Source organism: Ailuropoda melanoleuca, chromosome 10 (assembly GCF_002007445.2).
Source record: "Ailuropoda melanoleuca isolate Jingjing chromosome 10, ASM200744v2, whole genome shotgun sequence".
NCBI lineage: Eukaryota > Metazoa > Chordata > Mammalia > Carnivora > Ursidae > Ailuropoda > Ailuropoda melanoleuca.
The window spans coordinates 95,818,246-95,839,827 of record NC_048227.1 but is presented as its reverse complement, the minus strand read 5'-3'; the positions used below and the strand labels follow the sequence as shown (position 1 = coordinate 95,839,827).

At 38.0% G+C, this 21,582-nt stretch overlaps 1 protein-coding gene across 14 annotated transcripts in view; it reads left to right on the top strand.

Moving 5' to 3' along the window:
* SYNE1 (spectrin repeat containing nuclear envelope protein 1) overlaps positions 1–21,582 on the top strand; it is a 437,003-nt gene that overhangs the window by 295,551 nt on the left and 119,870 nt on the right. For 11 of the 14 annotated variants that reach the window (XM_034669323.1, XM_034669329.1, XM_034669326.1 and 8 more), the window contains 6 exons: positions 933–1,139; positions 2,869–3,042; positions 5,852–6,043; positions 15,043–15,174; positions 16,157–16,266; positions 20,938–21,094. In XM_034669323.1, the coding sequence (XP_034525214.1) occupies positions 933–1,139; positions 2,869–3,042; positions 5,852–6,043; positions 15,043–15,174; positions 16,157–16,266; positions 20,938–21,094 (972 nt within the window). Of the gene's footprint in view, positions 1–932; positions 1,140–2,868; positions 3,043–5,851; positions 6,044–15,042; positions 15,175–16,156; positions 16,267–20,937; positions 21,095–21,582 lie in introns of those variants that run through there. The other 3 variants (XM_034669322.1, XM_034669325.1, XM_019800755.2) reach the window with 2 other exon arrangements.

The window sequence follows — 21,582 nt, the reverse complement described above, 5'->3', positions numbered from 1 at the left end:
CTTATTTTATAGGCAATAAGCCACTAAGTATTTAAAGCAGGGGAGTGAGAGGATCTGATTACCTTTTTAAAAGCCCGCTCGGATTGCTTTGTGCAGAGTGGACAGGAGAGGCCACGTAAGCCTGTAAGCAGGAAAGCCGACCAGTAGACCATGAGAGCAATTCAGTAAGAGAGCTGGCTCTGACTTGGGGTGGGGCAGAGGAGACCTACAGGATACCTCGTGGAGGAATTGGTGTTGGATTCCATGTGGCGAGTGAAGGAGAGGTGGTGTGAAGAGTGACCCCTAGGTTCTGAGCTTGAACAATGAAAGTGTTATCTTTTATTGAGATGTGGAAGACGGAGGGGGAAGCAGGCTTTGTATGTATCACACTGGAGATACCCGGGAAATGTGTATGTTGAATACAAAGCCTATAATTTAGGAGAGATGTTTGGGTAAGGGATACGGCCCTGTGAGCGTTTAGCGTCAGAAAGCATTTGAAGCCTCAGGAACGGACAGGAGACAATGAGGAGAGGGTGATGACATAGAAACAGGTGACAAATCTCCCTGGTCTTGTGTCATGTGAGCTTTGGGTTAAAGTGCAGTATTGGGTCAGACTTGGGGAAATTTGGAGTGGGAAAAATTTGTTAGTATAGAATCGTAGACTCAGACTGAGCATGCCCCCTCCTCTTGGAGTGCAGATGAGCCTGACTGAAAGTCAGAAGGATTAATTACTTGTTCAAATTCATATACGTTAGGGACACAAATGGTTTTGAAGTTGGAAGTGTCATGGCATTCATTCTGGTACTTCCATTTCGGAACTTCGGTTAGTGGGACCCCTGTTTGCTGCTTAAATGGCTTGCCTGTGAAATACCTTCACTAATCTCAATGTGAGACTCAGCCAGGGACATGATTCCTCAGTCCAAAAAAATACATACAGGAGTGTGATTCCATAGTCTTCTCCACAGGCATTGATGGACGAGATTCTCATGCTTCAAGATGAGATCAGCGAGCTCCAGTCGTCTCTTGCGGAGGAGCTGGTGTCCGCGTCTCCCGAGTCCGACCCCGCCGAACAGCTGGCCTTGCAGTCCACACTCACCGTCTTAGCCGAGCGAATGTCCACCATCAAGATGAAGGCCTCAGGGAAGCGACAGCTCTTGGAGGTAACAAGTAACCCTGAAGGCGCCCCTCACGTCCACATTCACTCTCCAACTTGTGTTGACAAGCATGCGGGTTGTTTACGTGATCTACATTTATAGTTTCCCACTCAGAAGAAGCTGGTATTGTGTGTGTCTCAAGGAGGGTCTCGTGAATAGAGCCCTGAGTCAGTGTGTAGTCATGAATGCGTCGTTTCACCACTTTCTGACTCATTTCAGCATGAAAAATTGAGAATGTGGAAAGCAAAACTTGGTAGATATGAGCCTTGTGAAGAATAATTTTAAAAGCTTTGCAAAATGGTTTCCTCTGTTTAAATAAGAGCATTTTATGAGTAATATTACTAATACTCTGAAGAATAAATCCTTAGTCACCCTTAGCCAGTTTGAGCACATTAGTTCATGAAAACAGTTTTGCCATTCTGGTTCTCACGTTACTTAACTTTAACATTATTTAATAGGTAAATTTTGGGGACAATAACATGGGTTACAAAATAAGTTATTTTGCTTTTTCTTTGTTCTCTTATAATTCCTGGCCCTAAACATATGTGTTGTTCTTATCGTTGCTCCTATTAATTTAATTTGACTGGAGATGTCTTCAGGACCTTTAGAGTATCTCTCTCCTGGTGTCTCCAGGGTCAAACAGCTTCTCCGGCACATAATCTGCTCTCAATACATTTCTTATTTTATGAACATAGGATTATTTGTTTAGCTGCTGGTTATGCTATAATTCAATTGAATGCAGACATACTGTGTGTAGGCTCTTTCCAGTTTTACCTGTTGTAAGATTAGTCAAATCATATATTCATATATTTTTTGTTTGGGAGACATTTAAAATCAATGTGTCATTTTGTTTAATCTCTATTTTCAACAAGCTTCTCTGATGATTCTAATGTGAACCCAGAAATTTAAAAATAACAATAATAAATTATTAATGAAGTAATTTTTAAAATAAGGTATTTACAGTACTTAGTTAATTTTTTAATTCATTAATACTTTCCCTAATCATGCTATGAAATCCTTGTGGAGTTTTAAAATGAAGTGATTGGCTTGGATTTTTTTTAAATATGAATTACTTTCATTATTGAGAAAACCCAGAGATGTAACGATGAAATTTGAATTTCTGCCTTCACTCAAGAGACTCGTACCACTGAGCCCTCCCTTCCTGTAGGGACTCACTTGCCTGAAACTGCATGGTGGTGCTCAGTCCCCACCACTCCTTACACTTTCCCAAGCACCGAGGTAAAGTATCAATTGCCGTTTACCATCTTCTGCGTTGTTTTGTTCTAATTCTTGGTCAGTTTCCATTATTTACCTTCTCTGCCTAGCCCCTTAGGCATATTATGTAAGAAGCTTAAACTCTGGGTTCACATTAGAATCATCAGAGAAGCATTTAAAAAATACTAATCTTGAGACTCAACTTCCAGAAACTCCCCTTTATCGCTCCGGGATGTGGCGTAAGCATGGGTATTTTTTTTATTTTTTATTTTTATTTTTTTAAGTTTCACAGGTGATTCTGATGCATGACCAGGACTAAAAACCTGGTTCTCCTTTTACATCAGAAACCAGGGATGTACTGTATGGTGACTAACATAATATAATAAAAAAAAACATTAAAATAAAAATAAATAAATAAATAAATAAATAAATAAATAAATAAATAACCTGGTTCTACTGTGTTGAATGCTAATGACTCTACCTCATGGTGATCTCTGTTACCTTCTACTTAATTCATTAGGAGAAGTTAAATGATCAGCTTGAGGAACAGAGACAGGAACAGGCTCTGCAGAGGTACCGCTGTGAAGCCGACGAGCTGGACCACTGGCTGTTGAGCACCAAGGCTACTCTGGACACTGCACTGGGTACAGCCAAGGAGCCTATGGACATGGAGGCCCAGCTGGTGGACTGCCAGGTACAAAAATGGTCTTGAAGGAATATGCCAACATCACAAAGTACGTTGTTTAACTACAGAAAACGTAATAGGGAAAAGGCTTGGTATGGATACATAATTTTTCACAATCCATATATTTTATAGAGAGAGTAGAAAAACAATACCTTATAAAAGCTTAAATGATACCTGAAATTGTGCTTAGTCTTTTGAAAAAATTGACCAGGGGTGTCTACTCTTTAGAAAATCTTCAGCTTCCTGAAGGACATTTTTTAAAGGCCATAAACATCAAAAACACTTATGGTGTCTATATTTAGTGGCTAGTAAGAGCTACAAACCCAGTGAAAAAAATTAGTATCAGTGAATCAGACTGTGGATAAACACAACAGGAGGTGTCTCTAGGTGCTCTGTTGCAATTTCAGTTCTAATTCTGATATATTGTTTGGACAACTTGGAAAAACTGTCAGTTATAGGCAGACTAAACATGGAAAGTTGTCTTTTGGAGCAGAAAATTACCTTCCTCTGATGTGATGTCTCTCAAAATTAATGTAAAGACTAATGATATTAAGGTTTTTATTGTAATATTTTTTATCTCTTCATTATGGAAAATTTCAACACGTGTCTAAGTGTAGAGAACAGATAATGAACTCCCATGTACCAGTCACCGAATTTCAATGATTATCAACATAATCGACTTCACACATGGGGGAAGTATATCTAGAAGCTCTTTCATTGAACAAACTAGCGAGTATCTAGAAAGACTTAACCTAATCTGCAGGGTTAAGTATCAGTATGCCTGCCTTTGTATGTCTCCTATTTGGAATCAGGAAATATGCAAAAACCATTAATGAATGAACCCTATCTTTTTTCTTAATATGTAGTATGCTATTTTGATCGTTCCTTTTATGATTTGAGATTTATCGTAATATTGATCATTATAACTTGGATTTTTAAATTCTCTAGGCAACTTATCTATGTGTATTCAAAGCATTGTTATTCTCTGCCTGGATGGTAGAGAATGGAGAACCACGTGTGAATGTTTTCTGTTCTTTATATCATCTTTTCTAAAGTTTCCTTGCTGGAAAGAAATGTCTATTTTTTGCATTCCCTGCTAAGTGCTTAAAATTAGCACATGTACTAACGAGCATTCCAAAATTATGTTTTACCATTACTCCCACCTCTCCCTTTTGGATGTCTCCATTTTTAGAGCTATGCATAAATTCCACAATTCAGATAATATATTTCAGGGTTTTTATGAAGTATTGAAATGGTATTTTGACAGCATTTTTAGAAACTAGAAGCATATGGAATCACACAAGTATACAGCAGTTCCTCAGTCAATTCAAATGTAGTATTTAAGCCAGTCATATAATTAGAACTGTGGCTATTACTAGGGTCTCATTATGACCTTTGGGGCCCTGGGTACTTTGCTTCTATGGGCTTCTCCTCTATAAAAATACTAAAAATTATATTTTTATTTTATAACTGCTTGGGTACAAAAACTGATAAGATCCAGGGTGGATTTATTAATACATATTCATTATTGTATTCATTTTTTTCTTCTGATTTTAGAAGAAATTAAAATTAAGATTTTTATTGGGACTCTGAAAGTATCATGAGCTCTCAGCACTGTGCCAACTGTGCCTAATGGAAAAGTCTGTCTGGTACAGAATTATATTAGTTTCTCAAAAATAATCTTCAGGAAATCATCTGTTAATCCCCATTTCATTAAACATTTCACGCTTCCATTTAGTTCTAGTTTTTTGGTTCCAACATATATTCTTACAAGTTGATGACAGTTTTTCTAATTTAAAATATCTTTTCTCGGGGTGCCTGGATGGCTCAGTCGTTAAGCGTCTGCCTTCGGCTCAGGGCGTGATCCCGGCGTTGTGGGATCGAGCCCCACATCGGGCTCTTCCGCTATGAGCCTGCTTCTTCCTCTCCCACTCCCCCTGCTTGTGTTCCCTCTCTTGCTGGCTGTCTCTATCTCTGTCAAATAAATAAATAAAATCTTTAAAAAAATATATCTTTTCTCATTAATAAATTACTTGATTGAATATAAATTTGAGAGTACATTTTAAAAAGTTCAGCATTAAGGAATATAAAAGCAGAATGATTTCTGCAGAAAATAAAATGGTTGTTATTTGTTTAGCTTTGAAGTTTTTGTTTTGTTCTCTTTTAGTTTTGTTTTCAGTCTTACCTTGGTAGAAGGGAAACTAGTTTGTTCCTTCTCTAAATTTAGCCTCTACTTGAGAAGAAAAGGCAGCCCTAGAGAGTTGTTACAGAAAGTGAAAGTAAAATTCTTAGGAAAACTTTTAGAAATGTAAGGTTAAAAATACATTATATAAAAAACTAAGAAAATTAAAGTCAAGAAATAAGAGCAGCAATCTGAAAAAAAAAGAAGCAATGTCTTGAAAGAGAGAATCATCTTTAAATTGACAAGAAAGTGTTGATCGTATGACACCTTTACTATTATTTGTCATAAGCTTGCAATCTAACACTAAATTGATAAAACAGTCGTAATAATGGGATAACGCAAAGGCATGGTCTTTTCTCCTTATCCGTTGGCTATATGAAATATGCTTTCTGTGTGTCTTTCCAATATATTTTCCATTATATAATATCAAATCTTAAAGAAGAGAAAAATTAGGAAGCTCAAGGAATTTTTAAAAATCTATAACCACTCTTCAGGTCTGTCAGAAAAGTAGGAAAAAAACATGAAGGCATATTCTTTTGGCAAAAAACTGAGGAAGTGTTGTGTTTTGACATGAGAAAGGGTCTTTGCAGAGTCTGGCTGGATGTGTGAATTTCATCGTCATTTCTGTTGCTCCAGAACATGCTGGTGGAAATAGAGCAGAAGGTGGTGGCCTTGTCCGAGCTCTCTGTGCACAATGAAAACCTGCTGCTGGAGGGCAAGGCGCACACCAAGGAGGAGGCCGAGCAGCTGGCAGTGAAGCTGAGAACCCTCAAGGGGAGCCTCCTGGAGCTGCAGAGAGCGCTGCATGACAAACAGCTCAACATCCAGGTGAGGGCTCCAGCGCCACAGGCTGGCAGCACCGCTCCTGCTCTGTCCTAGTGCCATGATCCCGGGCCTTTTCCGTGCCTGGGATCCCTAAAGAAGGAGTTGGGGAATGATACAGATTTACGCACGGATCTGTGTCACACACAGATTTTGGCACTGATTTTCAAATAGGTTTTGTAAGGACTGTGTGAATCCACAGACCTGAAGTCTGCGGTGTAGGAAAAAAAAAGAAAGACCCACATTTAGCAAATACACTATTTTAAAAAGTATTTAAACATAGGCCATAGATTAAGATATTCTATAACATTTTAATATTTCTTTTATTCTCCTACATTCTTTTTTTCTGATATACTCAGACTTTTTCACTTTGGGGTCACACCTTATATTGGCATATATTCTAGGTGAATTGAACCTTTTTACTCTCACAGAGTGACCTTAACATTCCCAAATAGTGATTTCTGTTTTAGGTCAATGGAGCTTTTGGGGCATAATGTTTGCCTGGTGTATCCTTTAACTTTCCTTTGATTTCACCCTTTCTGTGTCCTTTTGTTTTATATTTGCTTCTTAAAAAATCATTTGGCTGTACTTTGTTGGTTTTAAACATTTATCTAATCAGAAAATCTCTGACTTTGAAAGGACAGGGTTAGTCCGTTTAAATTTACTGGGATTACTAATCTCTGTAGATTTCTGTTATCTTACTTTTTGTTTTTTGTTTTTGTTCTCCTCTTTCTATTCTTTTTTTTTCTCCCTTTTAACCTTTATTTTTAAGTGGTTGAATGCTTTTTCTCCCCAATATCTACTCTTTACCACTCATACCTAATAAATTCTAAGTTTATTTCTTAATCTCCTTCTAGGTCAATGTAAGGACCTTGGAACATTTTCCCCCAGACTTCTCATTGCACCTTTCATTCTGATACTGTCCAATATTTTAATTTTGTTCCTTTTAAGCTGTAAAAATTAGAAATTACTGTTATTATCCTATACAAAAATTGAGTGAACATTTATTGAAAAGCAACTATGTGTCAGTTGCTATTTTATATGACTGAGAGAAGGAGCATGTAAAATAACTATATTTGTATCTATATGTCTGTGTTTATATCTATATATTCCTGACTTCAAAGGATTATGGTTGGGGGAAACAGACAATAAATAAAATTAAAACACATTATTATATATTAAATTAGGAGATGATAAGAGCCATAGGTGAAGTACCATAAGGCAGGTAGATGGGGAAACGAGTTTGGGTGGATTTGCAGTTCTAAACAGGGTGGCCAAGGAAGCCTCCCTAAGGTCACATTTGAAGGAGTGAACCATGCAGATATGAAGGAGAAGTTCTACACAAAGGGGAAAGCAAGTGCAGAGGCCCCCAGGTGGGATCTTCCCTGGTCTGTTCAACATTGTGGTTAGAGTGGAGTGAGCAAGGGGAGAGTGGTGTCAAATGAAGCCAGGCACAGGTAACAGGGGACATGGTACAAAGGCTCTTTTAGGCATCGTATGCACTTTGGTTTTTACCCTGGAGGAAATGAAAAGCCACTGGAATATTTGGGAATAGAGGAGTGACAAGATCAGCCTTTATCCACTATAGGGAACCAGAGTAGAAGCTCAGACACTAGTTAGAAGACATAGTATAGAGATTGAGGTGATGAGAACTTCCTAGATTCTGGATAATTGTGAAGGTGAAAACTACCAGAGGAACAGATGTTGGGGGAGAAAGAGTAGTTAGGTCAACAGTTTAATTTCAGACAGGTGAAGTTTGAGATGCCTATTCAGTGTCCCCTAGTGGCTGGAATTCAGGGGAGAAAACTAGACTGGAGTCATCAGCCTCTAGATGGTCCTTAAGGCATGAGGCTTGATAAGATCCCAAAGGATTGAGGACAGATGAAGACCAAGGTCCCGGAATCAAGTGCTGGAACGCTCCAGTGTTATGGGTTTGGAAGATGTGGAGGAGCCCACCAAATAGAGCGAAAAAGAGAAACCTGGGAGATGGGAGAAAGATAGAGAGTTTGGTTCCTGGAAGCTACTTGCAGGTACGTGGGGCAGATGAGGATTGGGAGCCGCCCACTGGATCTCATGACATGTGGGTCTTTGGTGACCTCGGCAGCGGCTGTTCTAGTTGAGTAGAGAAGGCCAAGTCACTCCGAAATGAAAGTGAGGATGAGAGGGGACAGGTTGGAGAGGAGAGCACGAGTGACTCAGGAGTTTCCCTATGAAGAGGGGCAGAGAAATGATAAGTTTTAAGAAACATTTTAAGATCAGAAGAGTAATGGCATGCCTACATGTGGATGGAAATACCTCAGTAGAAGAAAGACTGATGAAAAAGAAGCTGATGAAAAATGTGTAGGAGGGAGAAGATAGGGCCCAAGGGCGGGGTGTGGTCTCAGAACTCCAGTATCAGGGAAATCTCTTACCTGAGTCAGATGCTGCCAGGGGACAGGACACCAATATTGTGGTGGAAACTTGATGGAGTACATTCTGACTGCTTCTGTTTTCTCAGTGTAATGATGATCCTTTTAAGACTAAACTATATATTTTCAGTTCTTTTTCCTAATCGTATAATTATGTGGTCTGGAACATCAAACCGGATCAACAGAAAACTATTAGAAGCAATGGAAGAATTTAGTAAGATGACTGGCTTATTAAAAAAATAAAGTGGTAAATCCAGAGGCACCAGGGTGGCTCAGTCAGTTAAGCATCCGACTCTTGATTTCAGCTCAGGTCATGATCTCAGGGTCCTGGGATCGAGCTCAATGTTGGGCTCCAATCTCAATGGGAAGTCCATTTGAGGATTCTTTTTCTCCCCCTCCCTGTGCTCACTCTTTCTCAAATAAATAAATGAATCTTTAAAAAAAAAAAAAAAGGAGAATCCATAACTTTTCCATGTACAAAAAAAACCCAAACTTAGAGAAATAATAATTGTCCATCTGTAATATCAACAAAATATGAAATATTTGGAATCTCAACAAATAACATTTTAAAATATGAGTAGAAAAAAATGTGAAAAAATGGACAGAAACTTTATTCTTAGATAGGAATACAACATTTTAAATATGACAGTTTTTTCTTTACTAACATATAAGTTTAAGTTATTTGGATTGTAACACAATGATATACCATGTGACAAAATGATTCCAGGTTTACCTGGAATAAAATAAATGTGAAAATAACCATACTATTCTGATAGTGAAGAGTTATGAGGACCTAATTTAATTTTACCATATATTAAAATACAATATTACAATTATTAGAATAGTTTGGCATTGGAACAATAAATGGATGAGCAAAAAAATTTACAGAATAAATATTCCAGAAAGAGACCCCAGTATTTAAGGGCAAGTGATTAATGGTTAAGGTAACATTTCAAGTGGATAAAATAATAATAAAGTAATAGGCGAACCACATGAAATATGATAAACTAGATTTCCTATCCCATTCCTTATAGAAAAAAAAATCACAGTTGAATCAAATATTTATTTATTTGTTTATTTGTTTTATTATGTGCAGTTAGCCAACATACAGTCCATCATTAGTTTTTGATGTAGTGTTCAACAATTCATTAGTTTTGTATAACACCCAATGCTCATCACAACACGTGCCCTTCTTAATACCCATCACCCGGTTACTTCATCCCCCCACCCCCTCCCTTCTGTAACCCTCTGTTTCCTGGAGTCTAGAGTCTCTCATGATTTGTCTCCCTCTCTGATTCTGCCCATTCATTTTTCCCTCCCTTCCCCTATTGTCCTCTGCGCTATTCCTTGTGTTCCAACATCACAGATGGACCAAATATTTAAATATAAAAATTTAAAACTGAAAAGTTCTGGTTATATGGCTATTTAAAAAAATCTTAGGATGAGAAGGATCTTTGCCAGTATGCCCCAAACCCAGATTTTTAGTTTCTTCAAAACTACTAGACAAAAATGAAAAAGATCTGTATGACAAAAAACTTAGTAACCAAATGAAAAGACATGGACAAATAGGGAAGAAACTGCATAATTCACATGACAAGAAATTAATTCCCTTAATGTCCACACATCTTTTGTAAATCTGTATGAGAAGATCACCTAATAGAAATATGAACAAAAGATGAAGAGATTCAAATGAAGAGACATACAAATGGCCAGTGAACAGTGAACATGTGAAAAGATATTTTAACTCATTCTTGGTTAAATAAGTGCAAATAAAGACAAATATTGCTTTATGCTTTAAATTTACATACTTTAAAATGTACATGCAGCCTGACTTTATGAATTAAAGCAAAAAGAAAAGTGTTAAAAACATTAAAATTAGGGAGTAGGGAATATAAACGTTTTTTAATTTTAATTAAAAAAATAAAAATATTAAAATTGAACAAAATGAGGATGATTGTGTAACAGTAAAAGTTTATAGTAATTTACTTGGTTTTATAAAAAATTATTATCAAACTAATATATAATGATTTTTTTTTTCTAGTGGTGATACGTGAATGAACCTTATCTCTAAAGAAACCAAATCAGGGGCGCCTGGCTGGCTCCGTCGGTTAAGCGTCTGCCTTGGGCTCAGGTCATGATCCTGGGGTCCTGGGATGGAGCCCTGTGACAGGCTTTCTGCTTAGTGGGGAGTCTGGTTCTCCCTCTCCCTTTGCCCATCCCCCCTGCTCCTTCTCTCTCTTTCTTGCTTGCTCTCTCTCTCTCGAATAAATAAATAAATAAAATCTTTTTTAAAAAAGAAAGAAACCAAATCAAAGGGAAAGACTTCAAGGTTTCACATCTGGAATAGTTATTTAGAAAGCTGCAGTTGTTGAACACTACATCAAAAACTAATGATGTACTATATGTTGGCTAATTGAACATAATAATAAAAAAAAAAAAAAGCTGCACTTGTGCCCTATCTCTTAGGGCAGGTAGGAAGGGAGGGGGCAACGTGATATGCAGGTGGCAAGGTCAGGATTACGGCGATTTGAGGGGTGGGGGTGAAGGGGTGAGGGCACAGATTCCAAGACCTCAGGGCCTGGTACAGGCATATAAATGAGGGAAGCAGGCCCAGTCAGGACCTTGGCAAGCTGGTCTCATGTCAAGCCGCTGTTCCTCAGCTCCAACTATTGTCATATGAGAATTTACAGGCAGCATTGCTAGGACTTCCAGAGAAGGGACATTTGGATTTATATCTAAAAATCTCCCAATTTTAAAAACATTGCCACTTGATTCTAAAATTTTAAAATAATTTGTGTGCCAAACAGAGGTCAAACTAGGTTCTTGGACCATCACTTTGCAACGGCCATCCTAAAGTCTCCACATCCTGGTGTACCACAGGTTGTTAACTAGGTGACCTGGGGCAAGATCCTGGAACTTGAGGCCAAGTAATCAGTTCTCTCATCTGTAAAATAGGGATGTTAATAGTATTCAACTTTTTAAAATCCTGAGGATTTTAATGCAAGTAATGCTCACAGGACGTGCTCAAATAGCAATGACTATAATAACTTAACAACAACAACCAGCTGTTTGCAAACCACATTCTTTGGGGGGAAAAGGAACTCCTGACATGGGGGAAGGTTAGGTCTGAGATGGGTCAGGGTTGGCTGGGCTGAGCCCTCCGACAGCTTGTGGTGCTCACACCCAGCAGATCCTGCCCATGGCCACAGGGATTCTTCAAATGGAGTAAAATCCTGACTCTGCCCACAAGTGGAAGGATTTCCTGAGGATACTGTTGTAAAAAGTGTAAATACTGGAAAATGTGGTAGTGTTTCACTGAATTGAAACTGATCCTTGTTTATTTTTAAAATATCTATAAATTCCCTCATCTTTCATCTGATGAGTTTCCAGCATATAAAGTATTGATTTTCTTTTCTTTTTTTTTTTTGTGATTAGAGCTATTTGAAGAGATTATTTTTCCAATAATATTGGAAATATCGGAATAAAAGGAGCCCTGTTTACACTATTATTACCATAAAAAGGGTCATTTACCTTCATGTAAAAAAATTCAGAGTTGCTCTGAAATTAACTAAGGTCGATTAGGGAAAAAAAGCTTTCACTGAATGTAGATGTCAGTGAGGTTATAACCTTCACCTGGGGTTTGCATGACTCAGGAGAGCTGGAGCCCCTTCCTAAGTCTTGTATGGCCATAAGCACACCGTTTCTCAGTGCTGCTTGCCTACACAATGGTCCTATCTATCACGGCCATCTTTTGTAACTAATCGGACTTCTGTATGTATCAAAGAATAACCAATCCCTTTAGTCTCCCCCCCACCCGCCCAAGACACTCCTTCTCTTTGTGAAGGGACACAGACATATGGGCATGTAATACTAATCTCTTGAACTACATGGCATCTTTCCTCATAAAAGGTTTAGGTCATTTTCACACATTATCATCCTTTGAAGGAACACAGCCCTATATAAATAATGAAATGCTTTATAAAGAAATGTTTTATTTAATGTTTAGCATTTCCAATCCTCACTAATCTTCCAAAGAATGTTCCTGGCAAAAGTGGTTACTGTTCTAGTATTTCCAAAATAAACAGCTTATGTAGCCCCACCCTTGGGGAACTCTGGGGACCAAAGCTGCCTTACTTCCTGTCTCCTAGGTAGGAGAGAAAACGGTTATCAGACCTATTAGAATGTAATTACCATTATTCTATTCCTTGGATCAGTGCCTTCTCATCCCCAGGGGAAATGGAATGAAATTTGAACTGGATTCTTAATCATTTTTTGTTTCCTGTGGTCCAAGTCTTATGTTTCGAAATGACTAAATCTGTCAAAGAAAAATTTACTAGCTGAAAAATGGGACCTAACCACACAGAAAATACAAACTAAACATCTGCTTTTGATGCTACTTAATTTTTGTTTCTCTAAAGCTGTGGATTCAATTAGTGAAATATGACTCCTCTTAGATTTTAAGTCTTAGATTCTGAATATGTGTCTGTGCGTGTAAAAGTAGTTAAGCTGTTCTTAAGCTCTAACATTTCCATTGTTATTTTTCCAAGCACAAATTTGGTGTGAGGAATTTGGGGGGGGCGGGGTGGGGGGAAGAAAGCTCTCAATTGGACAATAGTAACCTGTGCAGAAGAATAAGGTGGTGCCCCTGAAAAGTTACCACATGAGTCTCTAGGCTAGGCTCTGAAAACAAACCTTTACTGAACAGCAAAGCAGAGGGGAAGTGACCGGATTCCACAAAAAACAGTAGGTCATGGCCATGGCCACCATTTTGTCATCTGGGGCAGCTCCTACTGGGGACAATTTTCAACCTTGTACGCTGACTTCCTTGGTGTCGTTCTCTGCAGGTCTCTTTGGACCTGCTGTTTCATCCTTACCAGAAGAGCCACGATCTTTCAGAGTCTATGTTGAGTAGGTGGTGCATTCTCAGATGGAAGAGAATCTGTTTCGTGCAGAAATGTATGGGCTTCAGGGCTGAAGAGTGCCCACTCACCCCATACCTCCCACCCTCAGGAAAATCACTGCTTATCTGTAAGCAGCATTCCTGGAGGAGTGGGGAATATACTGAACTGGGTGTCACTTGTCACCCATTTGGAAGGTCCTGTGAAATTCCAGTGGCATACTTTAGAACAGTGGCATCCCCGTTGTTCTATATAAGCGTGTTTCTCTTGTTGGGAAGCTGGATCATCTTAAAGCAAAGGAAGTTACCTGTGAGCTAAGGTGGCTCTGAATCTGGGAGAGGATTGTGTATAGTATTACCTGTAGGTTTCGCAGTTTCCTTCAGTTCACTGTACTTCAAGCACTGATACCAATGTGGCAAAGTTCATGATCTCCACATTATCTCCGACATTTTGCAGTTTAATCATGAGACTCTAATGAGTAAGACAGAAGGGTATCTAGACCCCATTTATTCCCCTGAAGAGTTAGTTTAAAAATCTGAAAATAAGAGGAAGGGTCCTTGTGGGCAATCAGGCTGGATGACCTGCGGCATCTGATCCCATTCCGTGGTCAGATGTGGCAAGGAAGAGCCAGAGGACTGGGGAGTAGCCACCCTGGGGCTAAGGAACAGGACCTCCTCCTCTGTGGAAGCTCCTACAAACTGTCCCTCCTCTCTGCCCTCATGCTGCAGCCACACTCGCCCCCTCACTGCTGCAGCTTTCTTTGAGATGCCCCCTTTCTCTCCCCTCATGGTCTCTGCTCCAACCGTTCCCTCTGCCTGGAAGGCCTTCCACCTATGTCTATGCCAGGCAGGCGGTTTCTCATCATCCAGTGCGTAATACGTGCGCAATACAGTTGGCGGCTCTCCAGAGGCGTTTCCCGGACCAGCCTAGAAAACCTTTCCCTTCACTTTCTCTCCCATCATCTAGTCTTTGGTTCTTTATGGCTCTTATCTCAGCTTATCTTGTTTGTTTATTGTCTGTCTCTGCAGCAGGGCTCTTGTCTGGCTTCTTGGCAGAATATGCCTAGAACGGTGGCTGACACAGGATGCTGATTTAATAAGTATTTAGTGAATGAGTTATCTTAAGATTGTGTAATTTATCTTTTATTCATATATATACACGTATGAAAGAAGGGCTCTCATTCTGAACTAATTCCATTCTGATACGCAGTACCAGAGGGCCTTTCAAATTCCCTCAGAATAATCAAGCAGAATGAAAAAACTCCTGCCTAGGTAATGAGTCATTTCTCTTGTCTTTCTCCTGTAGCCAGACATTATCCACACCAGCAGTGGCAACGGATGACAGTGAGGTCTGGTCTGGGTGGTGATAGTAGGGGAAGTGAGATCTAGAGTTATATTCTCATGGAAAAAGTTCTGGAATATCTGGTGACCACATCAGTCAGCTAAAAAAGCCTAGCCTCTAAGTAGACAGTTTCCCCATCAAATATTTGAGTATAATCATCTATTTATTGTTCTCCTTTCTGCAAATACCATAAATTCGATGGGTTTTGTTTTACCATTTTTTTTTTTAGTCTAGTTTCATGTCCAAATGTATCTACTTTGGTGTCATTATACAGACCACACCAAAGTCGCCTTCACTCCATTCGGTTAAGGTTTTTCTGTGGATAGTATGACTCTGATTTCTGCCTCATTAAAAACAGGGCACAGCACAAGAGAAGGAGGAGAGCCATGCCGACCTAACTGCCAGCCAGAGCCCCGGGGTCCAGGACTGGCTGGCCCAAGCACGGACCACGTGGGCCCACCAGCGACAGAGCAGCCTGCAGCAACAAAAAGTAAAGTATTTCTGACCTTTCCATACCCGGCAGACCAGCCATACAAACACCTTGAGAGAGACGTTTTAGGTGGACAAGTGACTTCTGTACTAAATACAGAGTGCCCCTTTATCTTCTCTTTGGACAGAAACAAGACCTGGCTAACTGCTTCAGTGTACTTTCTTATGACCCCTGGAATGATTGGTCATTTTAAAGTCCGTTCTTTAAGAAAGGCTGGTGTTCAGATTTACAAATAGCATGACTCAATTATAATCTGCCTTACGAAGATTACCTACTCTGTTTCCCGAGGTGCCCCAATTCCAGCCTATTTTAGAGAATGAACAGCCTCAGGAAGGCCTTTGAGAACTGGTGAAAAGCCTGAGTTACATGTTTTTTAAAAAACTTATTAAAAAATGAAATTTATTTTTCACTTTTAAGTAGATACCATCATAAGATAGGATGAAAAATTATTGCCCTAAGGAAACAAATGAGCTTTGATGAATAAGAATGATTTCTCATTGATACCTTAGCTTTATGTATGGGGCATATTAAAAAATTTTATTTTCTCAAACAGAAAAGGCGTTTTTCACAGAGAGTGAAGAAGTAAAACCAAATCTGTTGATTGTCCAACTTATCAAGCAAATAGGGAATTCAAGAGAGCTCCTGTCCTCAAGGTTTTATCTCAGCTGGAACAGGCAATAGTGATTTTGAAAAGTGAAAGTGCATTATGTACCACTTGAGGGCACCATTGCCCAGCAGAATTTTTTTTTTCCATTAATTTTTTCCAAGATTTTTCAGAGATCTCTTTTATAAAATCCAAAGAAAGGTATAGAGTACTTTGGAGACATGACTGTGCATTTACCTAAACCACACCTTTTATGCAATGTCCGAACTTAGAAACTTACTGCAGGAGTTCTCTGAGAATTTTCTAGACATAAAACCATGATTGTAGGCAATAATCACAAGGTAACACATGTTTTTATTTCTGCTGTTCCTTGAGCAGGAGTTGGAACAGGAATTAGCCGAGCAGAAGAGCCTCCTGCGGTCAGTAGCCAGTCGCGGGGAGGAAATTCTCACCCAGCACTCAGCTGCAGAGACCCCTGGTGGAGCTGGGTATGTTTCAAAACACTTTCTTCCAACTTGCTCTGGTTTGAAGAAATGTAAACGTCTCACTCAAAATTTTATTTTAAACATCTGCAAGAACTTAATCATTTTTGTTTTTACTTTATGATATTAAATTTACTTGCATTTTTGAACATTTCTTGTGCAGCACGAGTATAGCTAGTAATTATGAGGGCTGATGGCTGACTTGTTTGCCCTCCTCTTGGTATGCTGAGTGTATCTGTCCAAAGAAGATGCTTATGAGTTCATTTTTTAGAATCAAATAAGAAATGCATTCTAAACATATTCCACTGTGTTTCCGAGTGATTATATCTAACTGCAATGCATTTTCCCCGCAAAACGAGCTTATCTACCCCTAACATCACTCAGAAAAATAAACGTATGTGCCCACTCAATGTCTTGATTTTTCTTGATGATGTCTGTCTATAATTTCTACATGTAACATCATTCAGTTTCAAGAACTGGTTTGGAATGGAGATGGAAAGCCTCGTACACAGTGGGGTAAAGTGTTAAAAATGAAGGAAGTTGGAGAATTTTCAAGTTAGAGATTCTGACTTAAAAGGCAGAACAGAAAAGGAACCACAGCAGGGTTGAAGTTTCCCTGTATTTTGAGTCAGGTCTGGGTTTTACTTCATTTCTACATCAGTCAGCACGGAAAAGGAGCTCAGCCCTGAGCCTCAGTTTGCTCATCTCTAGGATTACAGCAGTAATGGACCACCTCCATCTCAGAAGGGTTATGAAAGTGGTGGGTGCAGCTGAGAGGATATGTAGGAAAACTTTGAACTCCAAAACACTAAAAAAAAAAAAAGTTTCAGTGAAACCTCTGTCCTCATGCATTGTTAAGATTGTGATTTAGTAGTATCCTTTGGCAACCATGATACGGTAAATAGCTTTAACTCCATTGACTCCAGGGTTGTCAATTCTGAACATTTCTTGCAGGAAATAACCGAAGGGGGAAATACATGCTATGGAGATGACTTCTGAAATATTATTTGTAATACCAAATAATAGAAAAGGTGGAAATGCCTGTTAGTATAAAAAAGCCTGAGAAAAATTTTATGCATATATAATCTTAACAAAAAAATTATATAACTATAGCAGGAAATGTATATGTGATACTAAGTAGAAGTGTGATATAAAATTGTAGGTATAGTATATGTGTGGATAAGAACCAGACTATATAGTGTGGATTATCAAAGCCAACTTTTGGGGCATCTGGGTGGCTCAGTTGGTTAAGCGTCTACCTTGGGCTCAGGTCATGATCTCAGGGTCCTAGGATCGAGAGCCCCTCTTCAGGCTCCCTGCTCAGTGGGGGAGCCTGCTTCTCCCTCTCCCTCTACCCCCCTGCTAGTGCTCTCTCTTGCCCGCTCTCTCTCAAATAAATAAATGTAATTTTTTTTAAAGCTAACTTTGGAGAGGATAGATTTGGAGACTTTTATCTTTTTGCAGTTTAATCAATGCTTATGAAATGTTGCTGACATACAACATCAGTGTTGACTATATATATATGTATATATATACACATCTGTATTTAAGAATTTCAAGTGCAAAATGATAGAAACCAAACTACAAGGCAATTGAGATAGACGTATTATGACAAAATATATAGAAATTAGGATGTCATTCAAGAAAAGAAAAATGAAACAAAAAGAAATATTGATAAAATTAGTAAATATCAATTTAAAAGAATACAAATGAAAACTATTATGACATCAGTAGTCAGGAATTCCATTAAAATAACCTTAAAACTGGGGCGCCTGGGTGGCTCAGTTGTTAAGCGTCTGCCTTTGGCTCAGGTCATGATCCCAGGGTCCTGGGATCGAGTCCTGCATCTGGCTCCCTGCTCAACAGGGAGCCTGCTTCTTCCTCTCCCACTCCCCCTGCTGGTGTTCCCTCTCTTGCTGTCTCTCTCTCTCTCTGTCAAATAAATAAATTAAATAAAAATCTTTTAAAAAGAAAAAATAATCTTAAAACTGTAAAAATTGTGTTGAAATATAAAGGAATTTTCAAAATCCTGATTGTCCATCATGCTTACAAATATAGATAAGGCCGTAAATATGTGTTTCTGTATGAACACAATGTGAGAAACGCTGTTCCTTCCATGCCGACTCTGAGTCAAAACCTGCCCTTCGCTTTTCATTTTCTATTCTGTCTCCAATTCTTCTAAAACATTTATTCATCCTTCACAATTTTCTGAATATTTTTGCCAAGCTCTGTTTTTACAAAGAACCCATTCACACATTACCTCCTCATCATATGAATAGTCACAAAAAGCAGCAGTAGGAATCTTCTGCAACTTTCTTGCCATGATATTTTTCTTTCCTTGGCCTTTAGCTTTGGAAAGGACCCAGATGAAAGACAAACAACTATAAATTGCTGTTTGAAATACAAAAATATTTTAAAGAGAAATTCGCAGTGTAATACGGCCTTTTTTTTTACACAATATTCACTTTAAAGATTGCTTTATAAATTTCACAAATTTTAAAATTTTTATACAGAATCTTTAGAAAAGTCACCTGTAAATCTGTTTGATTACAGTTCAACCATGCCTTTCAAGCATCAAGTAAATAAGCCAAACAAATATAAAATAAGCAATATCTAGAAGCCAAAAGAATATATATATATATCTTTTAAAAAAACAGAATGGCATTGTTAGGGGAAAAAACCTTGTATTCAGACTCTAACTAATTAGCTGATTTCTAAGACTAATAAATATGAAGCAGTTTGTGTAAGAAAACCCCTGCGGGAGGGGCATGATTTGCTTCAGGAGTACAAATTTAATACACAAAAATAAGTACTATGTGATGTATAGAAGGGTTGAAGGATAGATAAAGAAACTCAGTTGGACATTAATTGATATAAACATCAAAGGGAAAAAATATTTTTCATGGGAAATAAAAGGTTTTGTTCTCATTTAAGATTGATTTGCTGCTGGCATTTTCTATGTGTCAGTGATTAAGCTTATCCCCTGGTTTTACACTAAACTGTTATGCAAACATAAATGAGTTAAAAATGATGTGCTACGTCCACCATTACAAAGGACATCACAATAAAGAAATTTAATTTCATAAGAGCTTTAAAACTTTCTTATTTAAAAAGATTTTAAAAAAAAACAAAACACACAGAAAACTCCAGAGACTAACATGACAAACAAAATTAGGAGATCTCAACATGATTTTAGCACTTTTTCACTCAATATTACTTTTTAAAACCAATCCATGTTGATACGTATAAATCTAGTTCTTTCATTTTCACTGCTTAATTATATTTTATCTTGTGACAATAGCTTGTTCATCCATTTTTTTATTGATGGGCATTTATCTTGCTCCCACTTGGTTTTTTTTTTTTGCTATTACTAGAGTTGTTGACATTAACCTTCTTGTGTGTCTCTAAGGGAGCAGGTTGGGGAGATTCTCTAAGTTGTTTCCTAGAAGTAGACTGTCCTGCATTATAGCCTTATAGATGATTTTTAAAGGCTTACTTCAACAGACTTACCTAAAGAAACTATTGTATTCAATACTTACTCTGAGAAGAGAAGACTTTAGGGTAGTGTATAGTATTATCCTGCCAATGAACTTGTTATTTTTTTTCACTTAAGCAAAAGTTCTGTTGAAATATTAATTACAGCCTAGTATGTCTTTCAGATGACATAGTTCTAATTAAGTCTTTTTTAAAAATATTTTATTTATTTAGAGAGAGAGCATGAGAGAGAGAGAGAGAGAGCACAAACAGGGTGGGTGGGTGGCAGAGGGAGAGGGAGAAGCAAACTCCCCATTGAGCAGGGAGCCCTATGTGCCAGGGCTCCACCCCAGGACTCATGAGATCATGACGCAGGCTGAAGACAGACGCTTAACCAACTGAGCCACCCAGGCGCGCCTCTAGTTAGGTCTCTAAAACTCCTGACAAACTAGGATCTGTTGGAACTCAGGTCCCCCAGACTTATTGTTAGGATCCATTTATCAAGTGGTTATTATGTTCCTGGTAGGGTTCTAGGCATTGTGCATATCTTCTCTAAATTCTTATACTTCTGCAAGATAGATACTATCTTCATCGTGAAGATGAGATAATTGAAGATGAGCGAATTGAAGCAAATTACGCAAAGTCACAAATCTAATATCTGGGAGCAGAGATTCCAACCCAGACCTGTCTCGCCCGCAAAGCTGTCATCTTTGATGACACCCTGCTGCCTTAATAAGGATGGTACTCAGTGCCTTCCTTCCACCCTCTGTACTTCTGTTCCAATGTCTTGAAACCTTGTCTGTAGCATTTTCTTTGGACTCAGGATAAAAACTCCCAATAGACTAACTGACTTAGGGTTTTTAATTATTCTGTGGGCTGTTTGTCAAAGGACATTAGTCTAATTGTACACTTTCTGATTCTAAATGTTAGTTATTTTTTTTTATCTTTAATACTGAGCTATTTTCAGTGAATTGTTAAATTCTTATTGTGTTCATAGTTTAATTATAGTATAAGTTAAGAATGTATTTGTTTATGGTTAGTCTCAAATTTTCTATTTTAATTGATAGTTTTGAAGTGCAAGCTAATGACTAAAATGATCTAGTTCCAATTTTAGAGGCCAGTTCTAGTACATACAGTAAGTTACCTAGAACTTAACACCTTTTTGCACACATTGTAAACTTAGATTATTTATTCTTCTAATAGCGAAAAACCTGATGTGTTATCCCAGGAGTTGGGGATGGAAGGGGAGAAATCAGCTGCTGAAGACCAGATGAGAATGAAATGGGAAAGCCTACATCAAGAATTTAGTACCAAGCAGAAGCTACTACAGAATGTTCTGGAACAGGAACAAGAGCAAGTGGTATCCAAACATTTTGATTTTATATATTAGCTAATATAAAAGATGTATAGCTTATGCTAGTGGAATATTAAGTGTGCAGTAATCTATAATTTCATTATCAATTCTAAAATAAGACATAAAGGAAATTATTCATCTTATATTTTTCTTAACAAGCATGTTTCATGTTTCCCTTAATAATTATATATTTATATGTATAAATTTATTTGATTTCTAGGTACTCTTTTCCTCAGAGATGATTAATATCTGATGACCCATTAGCATGAACCCTTAAATTAGAGGCCCCCTTTTTTTTCACAGCCTTAAAAATTAAGGTTTCAAGTCAAGGATATACACATCGAGGACAAGAGAAATTCAACAAATTTAGTTACTTTCTAGAAGTTAAATTCTCAAGTTATCTTATTTCCATTGCTATTTCCAGTTCTTAATAGTTTCAGAAGATCTTAATGAGAAACATGTTGGGACCTCAGTGGATCTAAAAGGAAGGGGAA